General features: G+C 41.1%; 1 protein-coding gene across 2 annotated transcripts in view; it reads right to left on the reverse strand.

The window, feature by feature from the left end:
- The window catches only part of LOC146522840 (F-box/WD repeat-containing protein 7-like), a 51,482-nt gene that overhangs the window by 27,568 nt on the left and 4,652 nt on the right, over nucleotides 1-19,262 (reverse strand). Inside the window, exons 1-2 of one of the 2 annotated variants that reach the window (XM_085154061.1) lie at nucleotides 19,126-19,233; nucleotides 16,823-17,419 (exon numbers count right to left, since the gene is read on the reverse strand). In XM_085154061.1, coding sequence (XP_085010187.1) covers nucleotides 16,823-17,371 — 549 coding nt within the window. In that variant the 5' untranslated portion in view covers nucleotides 17,372-17,419; nucleotides 19,126-19,233. Of the gene's footprint in view, nucleotides 1-16,822; nucleotides 17,420-19,125; nucleotides 19,234-19,262 lie in introns of those variants that run through there. The other variant, XM_085154060.1, reaches the window with a different exon arrangement.

The raw sequence follows: 19,262 nt of genomic DNA on the forward strand, positions 1-19,262 counted from the left end.
AAACCCTGCATCTACAGCATTCAGATCCCAAGCTGTAAATCTTTAAACATCTGAAAGGACCATCATGAGTGACGAGAGGAAGAGAAGTCCTGCAACAGATGGTCTGACCCCCACACAGAGCCCAGATCTTATCATCATGAAGTCGGTCTGTGATTACTTCAACTCAGACAAACAAAACTCTTTCGGATAGTACTGATCAATGTCCAAAAACACAGAGTGTCTCTATACAGGAAAAAGATCACCAGCTTACATCTCTTCTTTGTGTATTTTTCCCTCCACCCTGTTCATCCTTCAAAGCTCAGCCTCCCTCCCTCTCTGGTATGCAGACCCACAGAGTCTCTCGCTCTGATGACCTTGTAAAACCTGAAGCTTGTGTGAGTGTGTAAGTGTGTTCTGCATTAAAGCGCACCCTTTCCCACACTCAAGGACTTCGAGTGCATGTAAATTTCCAGAAGCTACTCTCCACTCGGTCGTGCCGCTCGTTATGTAGCAGCAGAGCTTGGGAGACCCTGTTAAGGCTGATATGACGCTCAGCTGATAAAACAGTGGATGGCATGTGGTCACAGAGGTGGCAGCAGTCCTTGTTGCAGGGAGAGTGTATGATAACCGCGTTGCTCTGTGGATGCTGGAGTATATCGTGGTATACTATACTATATTCTAGGGCTTAAATTTGGCCAATTTTATGGTCACGATTGTCTCGTTGGGGAGCTACAACCTCAGGTTGTTTCTGCTGAATGTTTTCCATCAGGTGCTTTGAGACGTTACAGAAGTTTAAACTGACATCTTGCCCTGACTGAGGGACGAATTGTTGATGCCCACCACTGTGAAGGAGTCACATTTCTGACCTTATGTGGAACATTTAAGCTATTTAGGAACATTCAGCCAGTTTGGCTGTTTGTCAGGGGGCAGAGCGTGCCCCTTACCTGGTCAGAAAGTCCGCAATCTTAAGCTCTAAAGTTGCCCTCAGTGTATTATTGTACTGCTCAGCCATGTGAACTCATGCCATGAAGCTCCTGGTATACAGTTTTTGTGCTGATGTTAATACCAGAGGAAGTTTGGAGCTCTGCAGCCGGCAGAGCATTGGCAACTTTTGCGCCTCATCTGACACCCAATCTTTAACTTTATGTGGTCTGTAGTTTATAAACTCTTGTGCTAGGCAATAACACCACCTAGAGTTTAATTATGTTTTCCATTCGTGTCTGCAAAGGGCACGATACAGCAAAAGTGACATCATATGTTGGTGCAAGCCGCACTTTGGTGTCATGTCAGACCGTTGTGCTGCCACTGAAGCCTCCTGGTAAAAGACAACCATATGAGCCTTCCACACCATAGCTGATGTGTGTTGTTCAGGAGAATACTTCAGTGTACACCCACGCCCTCAGTGCTGGTATTAATGGTACAGAGTTGTGGTGGCAGGTTTCCGTGCAAAGTGACTAATGTGGTGGGTACAAACAGTTGGAGAATGTGTAGTGTTGAAAACAAAGCTCTTTACAGGAACTTAGGCAGGCACACCTGTGTGAATGGGAGTGAAAACACCTGAATACAAAGATTCAGAGGTGTCGCCCATTATTTTTGACAATGTAGTGTATTTAAAAGTATAAAGCCATTCTTCAGGTTGGTTTGGGACATACGTTGATATTTGCTCTGTGGTAAAATAGATGTGGACACGAAGACTGTTAGAAGTGGTCTTTACTGCAGCAATGCTTAAAGCTCAAAGGGGAACTCAGCCAAAGTTTAAATTCTGTATGGCTTAAGTTTTACAGGACTTCCAGAATTTGAACCTCACAAATCTTCCATATAATAAGCATTTGTCCTCCAGCTGTAGTGATGAATAAGTTGCAAAATGAAGAAACTTCATGTAGAGATGTTAATGTAAGGTTTTCATAACATACTGCTGTTGACAGTGATTGATTTTTAAAAAGAAAACGATGTATTCTCTTAAAAATGCATGCATTGTGATATTAGAAAAACTCCAAATCCAGCAAAGTCAGAATTACAGAATCACTCTGTAGTTACTTCACCATCTCTGCACACTGGAAAAGTAAACTGTCAACTTCAATGGGCAGTCTAGATAGAAAGCACTCTTCTCACACACACTAGGGGAACCTCACTTCCCACTATTAGTTCTTTTACAAAAGTGCCTGTTTATTTCCTTTGACTCAATGACTTTGCAATCTAATAAAGCAGATTTTCATTTCTTATTGTATTTTATGCACCAGCTAATCTCTCTGATAGTCCTACTGCCCACGAGGCCTGTAAGGCCAGATTACCAACTTTTTCCCCAGCGCTTTGTCCAACATCTGTTTTAACCCTGTTACCTTAAGTTTAGATACAGGAAATATTTTATTATAGTTAGGCTTTGATTTAGAGCTCTTCGTGTTCTCTTCTTTTAGCTCTTTTTTTTTTTTTTAATTTACCTTTAGGAGGCAATACAAATCAAATACATTTATTTTTTGTGCAAGGTTGATTTTGATTTTAGCTGCTGTGACAATTTCTGATCGTAACCCAACTAGGTCAGAATCCACAGAAACTATTTACACACACTCCAAAAAATGATTTTCACTGGTCTCCAAGCAGCTAGGGTTTGGAGCTATAGCTGGGGTCATCAGCAGTGACTATGACCTCACAGGGTTAAGCTAACCAAGTCAGTCTGAGTCACTCACACCAGTGAGGTTTGACTGTTATTAATCGGGATCCCCCCCGAGAGGTTGCTTTGGTTCGTTTTAGGATGTTGTGGCCCAGGACTGGTTCTGGTCCTCGGGCCATGTTTTGCTCTGTGATGGCAGAGTTACACACTCCAGCCTCTGTAACCCTAAATTGGGTAAGTGTCAGGTACTTCCATTAAAAGCAGTAAGAACATATACTGTGAGGCACAAAGAGAGAGTCGGTAGCTAATCTTGTTGAGACAGTGTTGGTGATGTGAGGAACAGGATTTTATTTCTCTTTTCCAGCATGAATATAAAGTAATGCAGGGCAACTCTCCAGAGACTCCGCTATCCATATTTAATGAACTGAATGCACAAATATCAGCTGAAATGAAGGTAGAAATTTTATAAAGCACAAGAATTTGTCTTGTTCTTTTTTACTTTTTTTTTTCAATTTTTCTATTTCTAAAGAAAAATCGTCAAACCAAACACGTTTTTTCTATGTTTGCGATCCTCAGAGCTAACGATTGTCAGACAGTGAGAAACAGTCCGACACAGAGAAAACCACTTCAAAGAAACACACAGTCACACTTCAAAAAGGCAAAGGCAGATGTGGACGTACTTGTGTGTGTGCGCGCGTGCACGCACATGTCTGTTAGCAGGATTACCCTACGAGTGTGTGAGGAATCAATAAGGAGAGAGAGGGGGGGGAGGGGGGAGGATAGAGGATTAGAGGAATGTGTGAAAGATTGATTTTCAGCAGATGATGTTTCATCTCTTTCTCTCCGTAGATGACTGTGTGTTAAAGTAGAAGAAGACCCTCACGCTCAGAGTTCATTTTAGCATCAATAATGCAGCGCAAACAACCAACAGTGAGCACTTCAAAGGTCAGGAGGTCACCGGCCATAAAGCATGTGCAAAAATATTATAAATCCTTCACCCCTCCAGGCTGCAGAGAGATTAAATGTATTTTAACACCTAACGCCAGAGAGGCTGGTTTCCAGCATGATGCAGAGCATCTTCCAGAAATGATTCAGTTTCCATCGCAAACACATGCAGCAGATTGCAGCCAATCCCTGAGCTGCTGGAGGTTTCTTCCTGTGAAAATGAAGCTCCTACTGTCACCCATCAACAAGTCCTGCTTACACTGAGATTGTCTGACTGTTGGGTTTCTCTCTCTACTATTGCAGTCTTTCCTTTACAATTAAAAAGCACCTTGCAACAAGACGAGTGCTGTTGTGAACCAGCACAGTGTAAATGAAATGAATTACAACTGGATCACTACAGATAGAGATGCAGCATGTGTAAAATTCTGGGCTGATATAGGAAAGTGCAAAATTAATATAATTAAAAACCTTAATATTGCCAGTATCAGTCAGCTTTGTTCAACTGTGATGTTTCCAGGGTGGAAGGATTAAATCTTAAATCTTTAATGACTTTTAAAAGTATTTCAGATTTGATCTAATCCACACAGCGTCAAAAGCATACCTACAGGATCAAATATAAACATACATTCACAGTTTTAATAAGTGCTGCTGAACGTTATTCAGTGTTTTAACTTGACTACACCAAGGCCTGTTTACTGCTCAACAGTGATCATGAATGACTACAACTGGTAGTTTCTCTTTGCTGGCATAAAATTAAATTTGACAGCACTGCATTCACTGCAATATTCCTAAAAATAGGAAACTTGAAGGAAGATCTAAGAAGGAGAATTGTAGATTTAAACAAGCTAGGAAGCGGTCATGGAGCCATTTCTTAAGAACTGCTCATTCCAAGATCATCAGTTCAAACAATTGCACACAAGTTATTCGGATGTGTCACCACTTTCCCAAAGTCTTGAAGAAACATATGTCCAAATTGTCACCTTCATGTTCAGGAACAACCAGCTGAGATGAGACAAAGATTTAGTTGTTTGGCCACAGTGACAATAGGTATATTTGGAGGACCGTCTACCAACTGTCAAGCATGGTGGTGGTAGTGCAATGCACATTGCACAATGTGGATGGAAATATGAGGGAGAACTACCTTCAAACTCTTCACATGAAATCAATTTAGATTCAAACTTCAACACAGATCTGTGTCCCAACACAGCAATGATCCCAATACACACATCTGGGGTGGCTCTATCTCAAGAGGTACAACAAGTCATCCATTATTTGGAAAGTTGGTGGTTTGATCCCTGGCTGCTCCAGTCTGCATGCCAAAAGTATCTTTGGGGAAGAAACGAAAGGTTCATTAAAGTAAGAATGTGTGTCAGTATTAGATAGAAAGCACTTAGGCATAGAAAAAAAATGTATGAATGGGTGTGAGTGGGTAAAGGAGGTGAGTTGTATGAAGTGCGTCGGGTGCTCCAGTAGAGTAGAACAGTGCTATATAAAGAACCAGTGCATTTACATCAGAACTGGTTTTAGAATGGATAAAGCAGGCTAACACTAAGCGTCTGAAACTCCTCAGAATTTATAGACTATGCTTAAAAGACAGATCCATACCAAGGAAACAAACCAATTACATGAACTGTAGCAATTTTAATAGACAAAGATATTTCTTATGCTATCAAATAAACATTTACTAGCTTAAATTTAATAGCGCTCCCGTGTTCTTCACCATAAGCCATTAGCAACTGTTGTTTTTTTTCAACTTGCATAGATATTTTAAGAGTCAAAAACAAGCTTGTGCAGCCACTGAAGATAATGGTTGAGTAAGTTATTACAGCTTCGTCAGCCCTCAATTAAAAATTACTTCTACAATAAAATGCTACTGTAAAAATAGTCAATTACTAGGAACATCTACCGTGAGGAGAAATTGAGCTTAGCAAGCTAACAAGCTGCCGGGTCTGAAGACAGAAGTCATTTCCAGTGGGACACATTACAGAGGTGCAATGCAGCAAACAACAAGTGGCTTATAATGGAAGTAAACAATGCCACTGCACCGTGCAGAGAGTGTGTGCGCGCGCATGTGTGTGTTCATCTATAATGAATGCCAACAGTGTTGGAGGAATGTAAGGGAGTTAGTGCTCATGTATATTTTAATGAGTACCTGTGTGTGTGTGTGTGTGTGTGCGTGTGTGTGTGTGTGCGTGTGTGTGTGTGTGTCTGTCTCTAAGCTGCAATCGTTCCCAGGGGAGAAATAGAGATTCAACAGCACTAGCAATCAGGATGGGAGGATGGAAGGAAAAAAGGCACAAAGGAAAGAAAGAATTAAGATACACACTCAGAGGAAGAATAAAAAGCCCTTTTAATATGCTGGCCTTGTGTGTGATCAAGCATTAGCATGTAAAGAGGGTAATCCTAAGATCTAAGGAATATGCAGAGTTGCAATATTTCTTTAATACAATGGTTAATTCTACCTGCTTGGTATGTGGCAACTATCACAGCAATACAAAAAATAAAATAAAAACAATGTTAAAGTTTGATAAAGAGCAAGTGCACTGGCAGGCACTGGATTCTGGTGCTCCTAAACCAGTGTCTACATCCAGTTGGGCGACCCAAGAGAACCTCAGAGGAGACGAACCTGAGCTGGAAACTTTTGAACATGAAGGAGCATTAAGTTTACTCTGAGTGCAACTATACAGGGGAGTGTGCACAGGAAGAACCCCTGTCAATCAAATTCAGTGACTAGTAGTGACGACAGGGGTAATAACGGTTAGGAACACGAAGTGGGCAGGTGCTAACCATTACAGGAAGCTAAGCAACAACCGATGGGAAAGCAGTATTTAACCCTTTAAGACCTACCATAGAACCAAGTCCGCCAGAGCTTATATTATATTTTTACATGCTGTAGTGCCATTTTTGGGAGCATTTCAAGTTGCTATACATCAATACAACCATTACAGCCTAAATTTTAATAATATGCATGCATTAAGTGCATAGTTATTACATAAATTGCAAAAAAGTGCAATAAACTACAAAGAAATTGAAAATCTTTTTGTTTTTTAACATATTTCTAGTTAGAGAAATTTAAGAGGCTTATCCCTCAAAACTGTAAATACAAAAAAGTTGCACAAAATAGTTTCCCACTACAGGAAATTTATTTTGAGTGTCTTCATAGTTTTATTTTTGAAATACACCAATTTCTATATACTGCAGGAAAAACAAAAATAAATATTATAATGCAAATTTGCAAAAAAGCAGCATATGCATCAAAATAAACTATTTCCAGCAGTGCAATATTAGTCCTGAGCATCCCAGAAACGACACAGAAAGTCATAAAGTCAAACATAACTTTTAAAAACACCAGTATAAGCTCATGAGGCCTTGATGGTAAAAAACGACATTTCCGCAAAATGACGTCACTTCTGGTTTCAGGCAGGTCATGGAGGACATGCGATAGTTCGTGCTGATGGACGTAGGAAGTGTTATGAACAGCTGATCGGATCGGCAAAGCGTGTTTCTGGAATATTATGTTTTTGTTGCTGCAAGCGCTTTTTATGCAGTTTTTGCAAAGCTATATGTGGAAGGAAACTGTGACATAGGACAAGCTGATGGCATAAGATGTAAGTACAACTCCTCCGGTTTCATATGCAAAAAAAATTATTGCGCTAGCTTACGTGGTTGCAGTGCTACCGGGATTTAAAAATAGTTATGCAAAACAGAGCGTGCCTGCTCCGACCGGTTTTAAAGGGTTAAAAAAGGTTTAAAAAGGTACAGCTTTTACTTTTTCTGTATGGTGGGGTACCAGTCTGTAGGTCTGTGTGACTGTGCCCTTATTCACTTGACCACGACTGTCGCACATCAAAAATGGTGGATGAGTTAACCCTGCATGGTTAGTGGTCATATATATTTTCTTAAAGAGGCTTGAAACTTTGCAGTCTTTGCCTCAAAGCAATTTTCCCCACCCACTGTAGGTTGTTGCTCTAGCACCACCGCTGCAGAGCTCTCCCACAGACTTCAGTGAAGGACTGTCAAACCGAATCCCTCTTCTTTTAGTCATCTGATTGAAGCCTGCAGCTCGATGACATCAGTCAGAAACATCATGTAGGTGTGTCTAAGAATAAGAAGAAATACTAGATGTGTGGGTGAAGACAGGCACTCAGAAAGAAAAACAGACTGGGGTGGGGGCGCGAGAACGACACAAGCCTCGAGGTTTTAGTGGCATTCTTCAGGTGTCACCTTACACACTGTAAAACACAGGGAACGGGAGAGAGAGGAGACAGGACAGCAGAGCACCTGTTCCTCGCTGTGCTCCCTCGCTCACACACACATGAATGAGGGTCAACGGAACACCGGCCCACCAATAAGAATACAGTTCTGTGGGGTTGCCATGGTAATGGTGCAGTTAGAGAAAGACATGAGTGGTTTAAAAAAAAAAAAAGAGGAAAAAAGGAGAAGGTCGATTTATACTTCAGCTACCACGTTTGAATACCTCACAGTTTTTACTGCACATTTTATATTTAGGCAAACGGGTTACATCCATGTTATTACAGATTGGCACCTTTTATCCACTTAAATGACAAAAAAACCAAAAAACAAAACACATTACCATCACTATTTAAGTTTTATTTGCTCATGATTTACTAGAAGGTTTATTCCTGTGTGGGTACAACCACTTATAAAATTATAAAAGGTTTTGAAGTCAGTATTCATCTAAACCACATGGCTTAAGTCAATCGTAGTGACTACGTAAGATCACGTGAATATAGGCTAAGACACAAGGCCTGGAGACTAGTCTGCAACCTTTGGGCAAAAACTGGTTGTGTGGGAAAAATAAGTATTCCACAACTAGTTGGGAGCGTTGCGGAGGGTTGATGGCAGTTGCTAAAGGCCAAATCACACAGGTCTACAAATGTGTCAGTCACCTCTGACTTATGGGAACCATCTGTCACTGTGGGGTGGGAGGTGGGGGTGGACTTTTTTTTTTTACACTACTGCTTGGCTAAATGTTGGCATGCGCTTGCAGACAAATGTGAAAAACTACAGACAACCAGTCATTTTTTTTTAGTTTTTGGTGCAACATCTTCTTTGCAAGCGATTTCATCCAGCCACAGCCAGAAACCTCCAACAGCCACTGCCAAACAGTCCCTAGTAATCATGTCCAACGTTGAGGCTAACTCTTGAGTTATGTGTCCATAAGGTCACATTAAAACATATCTTACATACAATATAGGTGTGGCTTCCTGGTCTGGAAAATTAGCCAATGGCTGTATCCCAATTCAGGGTCTGCAGCCTTAAAGTACGCAGCCTCAACGATCCTCAAGGGCCGCGTACTTAAAGACCGCTAAGGCTGGAAGTGCGAGGCTTGTGAAATGGGACGGTCTAGCCTCCGTTGCGCTGCCCAGGTTGCCTAGCAACCATGATACTAACAGCTGGAAACGTTTCATACAGCTTTGTTTGACAGAAATGAAGGAGAAAATCTTTTGTTCATTTGTTTGTTTGTTTCTACATGAGCTTTGATCATTCTCTGTAAGATTAAGGTCAGCTGTTGAACGGCGTATATTTTAAAGTAAAGGCTTTAAAACGTCACTAATGTCACATAACTTTGCCGACATGTGGCCAACAGGAATGTTTTAATGTTCTTCGTTATTAAACATTTGCACATAAATAAGTGACATGATATTCAGTACTTAGTTTACTAAGTTACTCTTCGGGCGCCCCTCATCCGCCGTTTTTTTTCGGCAAAATTATCCACACCCACCGCCGCACTATGCATTCTGGGATATGTTGGGCCACGAAGTCTACACCGCCACGTCCTTAAAATTCAGGGAAATGAAGGACGCATTTGAGGGCCGCATTTCGAGCAGCCTTCGAATTGGGACAGCCTTCGTCGCGTCGCGGTGACGTAATCGGCCTTAAAATGCGGCCTTTAAGGCTGCAGACCCTGAATTGGGATACAGCCAATGAATGCCCTGAATGGCCTTGTAATAGCCTCTGTTCAGGGCCGGTGGGGGCAGCATCCCTCCAGTTGACAGTTTGATCAGCGCCACACTATGTCCATCTTTTATATACAGTCACTGGAAAAAGGTAGAGTTAGTGTTACTTTAGTATGTTCAAGTTCATTTGAATTAGATCCATTGTTTAATCTCCCTAAAAACCTGCTGGTGAATTCTTACCCTGTTATGACTCCATATCAGCTCTAAATTGTGGTGGTAAGCCATAACCGCACAGAAAGGAATTACATTTTGTTTTTTTATTTTCTCTGTATGCAAAATTAAAAAGGAAGATTACATCAAAACAATCAGCTCCTGCATTGAAACTACTGGCAGAAAATGGCCCTGATGTACAAACATATTTGCATAAATCCTTGCTAAATTCCCACATCTGACAGCTTTGACAGGCTCACAGGAGAAAGTGTCAGTCTGACTGACTAACAAGAACGTTTGCTCCTCGTTTACACAAGAGAACTTGAAAAATCAGGGGGTTTAAAAACACTTATAGCCAATACAAGGTCTGGCTTCAAACCTAGCACGTTGGATGAACTTTCTTTCTCTCTCTGATAATGATTTCTGTCACTACGTACTAGAGCAAGGCGATATGGCCAAAAATATTTATCACGATATACATTTGAAAATGTGTGATAACGATATAACTGACGATATAATTGACATGAGACAAAATACAACTCCACGACTTTATTAGTGCAAAAAAAATAAAAAAAATAAATAAATGTATTTTCACTTAAACAAGCAGCTGTTTTTTTAAGTGCATTAAAGTTATATAAAAATTTAACAGTGCAAATGCAAATTCCTTGCTGACAGTTTAACCAAAAGGCATTTCCAGTGGAAATTGGCCGACATATCCTCAGCATAACCATGTATAATATCCACAAAGAGGTTATACACACACACAATACGGTGATATTATGTTGAATCACAGTACGTATCACTCCGCGAGGCTCCTGCCTACGATAGTCGTAACGCTCTGACAATCCATCAAGCGGTGCGGGTTCGTAGCTTAGCAAAGTCGTACTAAAACATTTGACAGATTTTCGAGTGCCATGTACCACATAAAATAATTTCAATGTCAGTAAACACAACCAGAATTCATACATAAGGAGCACCAGATTATAAGGGGCACTGTCGATTTTCAGAAAAATCAAAGGATTGATTTTAAGTGTGCCGTATTTTCCAAAAAACACGGTAATAACGACGGCCCGCTAGCATGTGCTACCAAAAATAGTGCTTTGTTGTGTATCTGATAGACGAAAGCCAAACCAGTTCCACACCACTGAAGTTGCAGCATTTTTACAAACCAATTTTGGTTCATCCGTTTCATTCAACGATCCGCTTTCGCGCTTCTTATTCTCCATCACTGCCACACTTTTTCCACCATGTGTGTATGTAAACAAAGGCACTGCACATGCGCGTTTTACCCGTATTCTATTGCGACATTTCATTTTCTTATTGTTGCCCAACATTATACCGGTATTACCATGAATGGTGTGATATGGCCCAGCCCTACTACGTACTACAGTAAAGAAAAAGCTACAAGAAACAAAACCCATCATGACATCAGAGTTTCAATAAAGAGGATATCAGCTCTATATTAAAAGTTAGGCTGAGCAAAAACTGAGAAAGAAACAAACTGGATCTTTTTTTTTCCCTCTTCCAAGACACCGGATATGAAAGAACTGAACTACATTTTTCAGCAGCTGTGTCAACGTGCCGCAGGGAGACTTTACTGTAACCGGAAGGTCACAGATTCAAGCCTCCGTCCTGCTGACGAGCAGAAGAGTCCAGGAATGCTGCAGCTTGAGGAATGTGTGTGTATGACGCGCCGACTCGGCGTGGCCGGACCTGACTGGCTGGAATGTGACCGCATGCGCGCACACACACACACACCCACACACACAGAGCGTGGGTATGAGGGTGTGTTAAGGTGTGTATGAGGAAGAAAGACTTGGAACGCAAACAGAAAGACCAACTAACAAATTATATGTTAAATGTTCCGTTTTGTAGGTTTGTGTACCTGTGGTAGAAGAAAGAAAGAAGAAGAAAGAAAGTGTACTTTATTGATCCCCGTGGGAAAATTCCTCTCTGCATTTAACCCACTTCACTCAGTGAAGCAGTGGGCGCCCGGGGAGCAGTGTGTGGGGACGGTACCTTGCTCAGGGGTACCTCAGGGTAGCTGTTCAGGGGAATTGAACCCCCGACCTTCCGATCGTGGGGCCACCACTCTACCTACTGAGCTATCCCTGCCCCACAGAAATGCACAGTATTGGATGAACTAGACCAGATGATGTCATTGATGTTGGTGAAATTAAAATATACCAAGTGCATTTCTTAGGAAGGCGAGTAGCATCCTCCAGGTCTGAAAAATGAAACCTGGAGATACAAAAAATGCAGTACCTCTAATGTCCACTTGAGGCCCACTCCAAAAGTAAGCCAACTCTCATAGAGTCCTGTGTTAAAAATGTCCACCTTTACAGCAGAAATAAAGATGTTTACAGTCTAGTAAAAATGGGCTTTAGCCATCATGCTAAAAATTTTCCAGCTTAACATAATGGGCATGACGTCTTTGATTGGCAGCTGTCCCAGCACTGCTGCTAGCTGTCAGCTAGGCTTCCCCTGCTTTCAAGTGCCTGAACTGGACACGTTTGTGATGTTGGTGCCTGCTGGAGTGAAATGATCTAAAAAAAATAAATAATAATAATATATTTTTTTTACAATACATAAATTTTTAGTCTGCACTGATTAGCAGCTATCTAACTAACCTGTTGGTGGATAAAGTGCTATTTAACCCTCTTGACCATATGTGTTCATTTCTGGCTAAAAAACCCCTACAGCAACGTTTTGGCAACCAAATTTATTCATTTATTTATTTTTAGTCTGAAACCAATAAGCTGCATTGTATGAAAGAAGCACCCATCCATCTTTTATAGACGGAAGAAAGCTGACTCTCTGCCAGTTCTGTGCTTTGAAGTGGCTTCCTTTCTCACTTTGTGATGGACAACACAGACTATTCACTGGAAAGTACGAATATGACGCATTCTCAGATAGGATGAATCATTCAGTCGGCTCAAGGTTGCAACATAAAACCCTCCTCCATGCGAGGTGGTAAACTAACAAAACAGAGGGACGACATAAAAAGCATCCGAAGCGCTTGGTAGACGTCTCTCCTTGTACCAACAACTATTTTGTTCTGTGACGTCTACATCATGACAGAAAAATGGATGTTTCCTACATTTTGGCCCAGACATTAAAACACGGCCTCCTCTAACAGTAATACGATTTGGTTCATCCCTCCTGAAACTCACACAAGAGACACCACGTTTCAGACCCTGTACGAGCAAAGGAAAGGAAAAGTGTGTGTTCGCATACCAGACATGCCGTTGCAGATCTAATGTGCCTCCACTCATGCCAGTCATCTGACCCTAGTGAGGTCAGTCTGTGTCTGTCATGTGTCTTTCACAGACATTTTGAATGAATAAGAAACAGACCGAGTGTGTGTCAACAAGGTCACACTAAATCGGTTTAAAAACTAAGATAAAACCTCTTCACTGAGCATTAAAGTGTATTAATATAATTCCAGTACGTGTGTGTGTGTGTGTGTGTGTGTTTAATCCTGTATAAGTGTAGTAGTCTAGAAAAAAAAAAGCTCTTAGATTGCAGATCAGTGCCCTAGTTTTTCTGTCTGCTCCCTTACAAACACAAACATTTGTACATTGTGGGGACCCTCACTGATATAAAGCATCTCTTTGGCCACTAACCATCACGCCTAAAAGCCTCGACTCAATGTTAAATTCAACCAAACCCACAGCATCTTTTAAGAAGTCAAATGGGCCCTTACAAAGACAGTCATGCATCGCCCATCAGCAAACTTGACTTAAAAGGACAGAAAAAAAGAAGAACTGCTTTCACGTGTTTTGAATTGAATAAAAACCAAAATGTGCCCCCTAGAGGCGACAGAGAAAAATGCAGAACCGAACCATCAGTTGATCTTTGGGTGTCCCATCATTACACTAACAACTATACACTGTACTGGTTCTGCACCAGTATGACAGTGCATGTGTCTGTGTGTGCGTTAAGCCATCAGTTCCCATGGGACCAGACTTCATATCCCATGATCCCGCAGTTGTGAGAAGAATCTGAGGAATGTTGACTGCTGCACATTCCCACCCACACCTCCCTCTCTGTGTGTGCGTGCTGTGTGCCCATCTTTGTGATGACTAATTTAGTTTGAGTCCTTGGGATTGAGGACATCATTATCAGCTACGAGCATGATGGGATATCTGATGTTCTCACTGTGGCTGCTAGACAGCACGTTTTTTCATTTTTGTATTCGAAACTAATTCATGACGTGAGATTAAAACATGTGACTCAGGACAGGTCAACTTGATCAGCCTGAAGCTTTTGGCTGATGGCGTATAAAAGGTGCTTGAAGCTACTGTGAGGTCACAGGCTGGTTTGTGGACTCTTGATTTGAACATTTTGGCAATCGAGATCAATTTTTAAAAATAAACTCATATTCTACTACTTTATAAATCACAAATATAAGCCACAGACTGAGATGCTTTACCATCTGCAGTATCATCACTATTGCAAACATGATCATAATTTACAACTCCGACTCCGACTCTTGACTTAGAGCCTAAACTCCTCAGGAAAACATCACGAAGGTTGTGCATCCAAAGCTTCTTTCAACCATTATCTTTAGGGGTCGCCAAAGCAACCCACCTCACCCTATCCCAGCATCCTCCTCTGTCACACTAACCCTCTGCGTGTCATAATTCACTGCATGCATCCATCTTCTTTCTGGTCTTACACTTGGAAGGTCCATCGCCTTTTTGTTGTGCCACCGCATCCAAATCATAGACCATAGCTAGTCTCGCTACCATCGTGTAAGCCTTCCCTTTCGCTCTCGCTGCGATCTTTCTCTCACAAATCACCCTGAAACCTGCCTCCACCATGCCTGCACTCTCCTCTTCACCTCTCTTTTGCACCAAATGCTACTGGATAGTTGACATCAGCCATTTCCCTGTTGTTCCCACATGTATTCTGTCTTGCTTCTACTCACTCTCCTTACCCTTCACTCCAGAGTTTATCTTGACCTCTAGGCTCACTTCGAAATGCCATCTGCCAACATCATAGTCCACAAAGACTCCTGTCTGATCTCATCTGTCACTCCTGCCGCACACCTCACCCCAGCCCCTGGCACCACACTTTCTCCTCTGCCTGTTCTTCATGCAGCATCACAGTTCATCTGCTCTCTCTGACTCCACAAAGACACAGAAACTCCTGACATTCTCATATATCAGCATGATGCCATAATGCTGCTCACAGATTATTATGGCATCATGCTGAGATTTGATTTAGTATGTACTTAATCTAGTATGTGCAAACAGTCCCCGTAAGTCGAAAGCTCCACCTTCACACCGCTCTGAAAAGTTTCAGAAACTGTTTTTCTACTTCTCATTTACATAGTGTACATAAAATGTGTATATGTGTAAACTTATACACAAAGGGTATTTCAAACTCTTTGTGTATATACACACACACCTCTGCATCGGTGTTTCACTCACTACACATCTCTGTCAGGTGTATTTCATTCACACTGAGGAGATAAAGTGTGCACTGGCGCCACCTGCTGGATAATTGCAGAAGAAGCAGGAACTCATACGTATAAAAATATATTGGCAGCAGTAGAAGAAACACTTTTATAGTGTTTATAGTATATAAAAGTATAAATATACCAATCAGTAAATGGACTTCAAGAGAAAATAAAGATCCTACTGATTTATTCTGTTTGAATGAGACTATCCTCCACTGCTGTGGACCTACTGTGAACACAGTGTAATTACACATGATGTAACAGAACAGACAGAGCTCATTAAAGCACCTCTCACATTTTAGGATATTTCACCATATTGGATTTTACAAAAGCTGCATGGTACAAATAAGCAAATTGGGATGTTTATCCATATATGCAAACTGTATGAACACTGACCATTAGCCAATTACAACAGCAGAATATGATGGGGCATCAAGGCATCTTCAAAAACACTTTAAATATCTGAATGAGGTTTTATACTGGACGACTGTTAAAATAGTTGAAATTTTTAAAATGTCGTTCTTTATCCCAACGTGTTCATGAATAATCCTTAAAGTCCAAATCTGCTGTCTCCTTTTACAAATGTGTCAGGCTTTTCAATTATTTGTCAGAGTTTCTAAATTCTCCAGCACTTTGTTTCCCCGAAGATCTAAAACTGAGGTGGTGAGTATTAGACTGACCCACAGAGGAGCCACTTTATGGGCAAACCTCCAGTCTCAAATAATGAGAACGATCCTTTAATCCAAATACTGAAAATATACATGATTAAGTTCTTCTTTGTATTCCCTTACCCCTGACTCCTAACCATTCACTGCCTCTCCCTGATCCTGGTTCAGGTTTCTTCCTGTTAAAGTCAGTTCTTCCTTCCCACTCTCACTACGTGCTTCTCATTGGGCCAAACATTATACTAAGAGCACCACTGGAAAATCACTCAGGGGTCCTTTTTTAAGCATAAAAATTATACTACTATGCTGCCACCATGAGGTAAAAACAGAAATTACACACAATAGGGTGAATTACACTTTATTAAGCACGGTGGTTAGCACTGTTGCCGCAGAGCAAGAAGGTCCTGAGTTCAATTCCAGCATCAGCCCCTTTTCTGTGTGGAGTTGGTGTGGGTTCTCCCTGGATTCGCCGGCTTCCTCCCACAGTCCAAACACATGCAGTTAGTGGAGATAGTTAATTGATTCATCTAAATTGCCCATAGGTGTGAATGGGGGAGTGAATGTAAGTGCGAATGGTTGCCCTGCGACAGACTAGCAGCCTGTCCAGGGCCTACCTCGCCTCTCTTCCTATGACAGCTGGGATGGGCTCCAGCGTCCCCCGTGAAGGAGAAGCTGATCGATGGGTGGATGGCTAATTATATTTATGGTGGCGAGCAATACACAATACATTTTGAATTAGGAACGACAGGTCATATAAAATCTGACCTAGGGTGATGATTGGCCACCCAGCTGGACTTTGGACAAGCCTGTCAAAGGGGGAATCTGAGTTTTTGGGTCCTCTTGCTAATAGTAGGGCAGGTGTGTCAAAATAAATCCTGCACATAACCTTTCTAGCGCACGTGACACACAAGTGCTTAATCAAACAGAAGCCTGAAAATGATCAAGTTTACTAAGATTTAAAAAAAAGGTGGAGACAAAGATTCTTAGTGAGAGTACTCAGTACTCGATTTCTCACTGTGGGTCCTACCTTGAGTTGCAGATGAGCCTCAGGTGACACCAGCTCCCCTTCCTCCTCTCTCTCCTCAGCATTTGCCGCCTCCTCCACCTCCTCCTCCTCATTTTCTTCTTCTGCCGCCTCCTCCTCTCCTTCCATCTCTCCATCCTCCTTCCCCTCCCCTCCACTCTCTGCCTGTCCATTATCATCCTTGGTTGGTTCAAATTGGGTGGTGCCAAAGGGCTCTGAAGGACAGGACTCATCCTCAACAGTTAGGATGGCGACTCTGACCTCCTCTTCATCCTCGCCCCCCTGTCCTTGATGAGGGGAGGAGATGAAGGGAAAAGTGGTGAGAGAGGAAGAGGCAGAGATTGGGGTGTGTCCATTAATCAGCCGACTTCGAGCTTCGTCTCTGGGAGAAGCCTTCATCAATTCTGTTTCCTTTCCTTCATCTTCCTCCTCCATCTTTGTCCCCGATTTAGGTTTAAGAGACCCATCCCTCTGTTCCCCTCTTTCTCTCTCCTGCTCATGTATTGTCTCCTCCTCTCCCTCCTCTCTCCTTTCTCGATGTCGTCCCTCCATCGATCGTCTACTCTTTCTTCTTAACCAGCACAGGAATGTAGAAGCATCCTGAAAAGATAACAGGGATCAAAACATCAACATCATAATCAACAAAAACCGCAGCACAAACCTCCACTGAGGCAGCTCATTGTCTGGGCAGGATTTACTCTGAAGGGAATATTTTCATTACCTATTTATTCCTTTAAGTTTTTTTCCTTTTTAAATATTCTATAAGAAGTTTGCACTTGTTCTTACTGCCCCACAAAGTGCAGGCTTTTAAAATTTAGCCTGTTTAAACCCATTTTAACACACTTTTAAATAGCTGTTTATGGCATTCTTATCGCATTGACTTTCAATCTGTTGACCTTAAAGGAAAGATCAGAGGTAAAATGTAACAATATTTTATGTCTTTATACCGCACTTGCTATACATTGACCATACATACCAGACTACATAAGAATATTAGTTTTTAAGTTATAAGGCTTATTCTGTCCATTTTTCCATCAATAAAACATTCATGTAAGGTCACACACAGACAGAGTGGGAAAGTATTTGGTTCTTCTAAATATCTTCTTAGAGCATAAAAAACTGTGTGTAAAAATTGGATTATAGTTCTGCTTTTGCAGTCTTTTTATGCTGCCAAAGTATAAATATCTGAGAACAAATGGGATTCAGTGTGTGCCCAATGAGAAAAAAATAAAGCATTGTTCAGGTTTTTATTTCATCAACCTATGCCAATTATTGTGTCTCGTAAGCTAAAGACAGAAAGCATTTTAATGAATTACAAACAGCAGGTTTATTTATCTTCAAAACACAAAAGCATGAAAAACAATATTTTTTCAGTGGTTTCATATTGAAATTAACTCATGGTCACAGATTTAAACAACACTTCAGTTTTGGTTTCCTTTCCTTCAGAATTCAGAACATTTGTCCATGCCTTATGTATTGATGACTTTAATAATAGTAATATCACTTTGTAACTTAGTTATATGAATGTAGAATAGCATCACAAATGCTTATGCTCTATCACACATACACTTTCCCAAAGGGACCATTGTATGGAGGTCAGAGACAATTATTATTATTATCACCATCATCTCGGAAAGAAGGGAGGCAACGGCTAAGTGAAAAACATAGTTGTAATTCTCTCTCTCGGAAGGGAAGGTTTTAAGGATGAGCTGAACTGAAGGTATAGGCTCACATGATGTGCTGTGTTTTTGTCTGTGTATGTGGATAAAAGAGGTCAGAGTGGCGGCCCATCTTCAGAAACCACTTTAGCGTTTGACTAGAGATTTCACCATATTGCAATATGTAATTGAACCCACGTCAAAAAGTTTCTAACCAGGTGTTTGCAGTTTATTTTAAAACTCTCATGACAGATGTTTTTGTGATTGAGCCACCCCCCAGTGACCCAATCCTCTTACGTACATCCAATACACGAGGAATCAATCATTAAAAACGTATGAACATCCATTCCTAAATACAGAAAAGTACATGGAAGCACCAAAGTTCATCTGCTCTCTTTAGATCCACAAAGAAAGAGAAATTCCTTCAGACCTTCTCTTTGCTTCATGAACACTCGAAGCAAACACTCATTTAATTTTTGCACCAAGCAAACTTAAATCATGCCCCTTATATAACATTTGGTTTTAAAATATTTTTTTTTCTTCAAACGGAACAAAAGAACAAACAAACACTTTTTTGACAAATTAAAAGCTCACTATGAGAATCTTTTTATTAAACGCAGTGAAAGAGTTTTCCTCTGCCATCCTCACCTCTAAATGTCTCAATTTGGAAAGTTATAAACCGTTCTTTGTTGAAAGTCCGCCACTATCATGAGATCTTGTTTTTCTCTAATCAGTGCCTCTAAAGTATGATGGGTGATCTATGCAGAGAAGAAACACCACAAAAG

This window comes from Neolamprologus multifasciatus, chromosome 3 (genome assembly GCF_963576455.1).
Source record: "Neolamprologus multifasciatus chromosome 3, fNeoMul1.2, whole genome shotgun sequence".
Classification (NCBI taxonomy): domain Eukaryota; kingdom Metazoa; phylum Chordata; class Actinopteri; order Cichliformes; family Cichlidae; genus Neolamprologus; species Neolamprologus multifasciatus.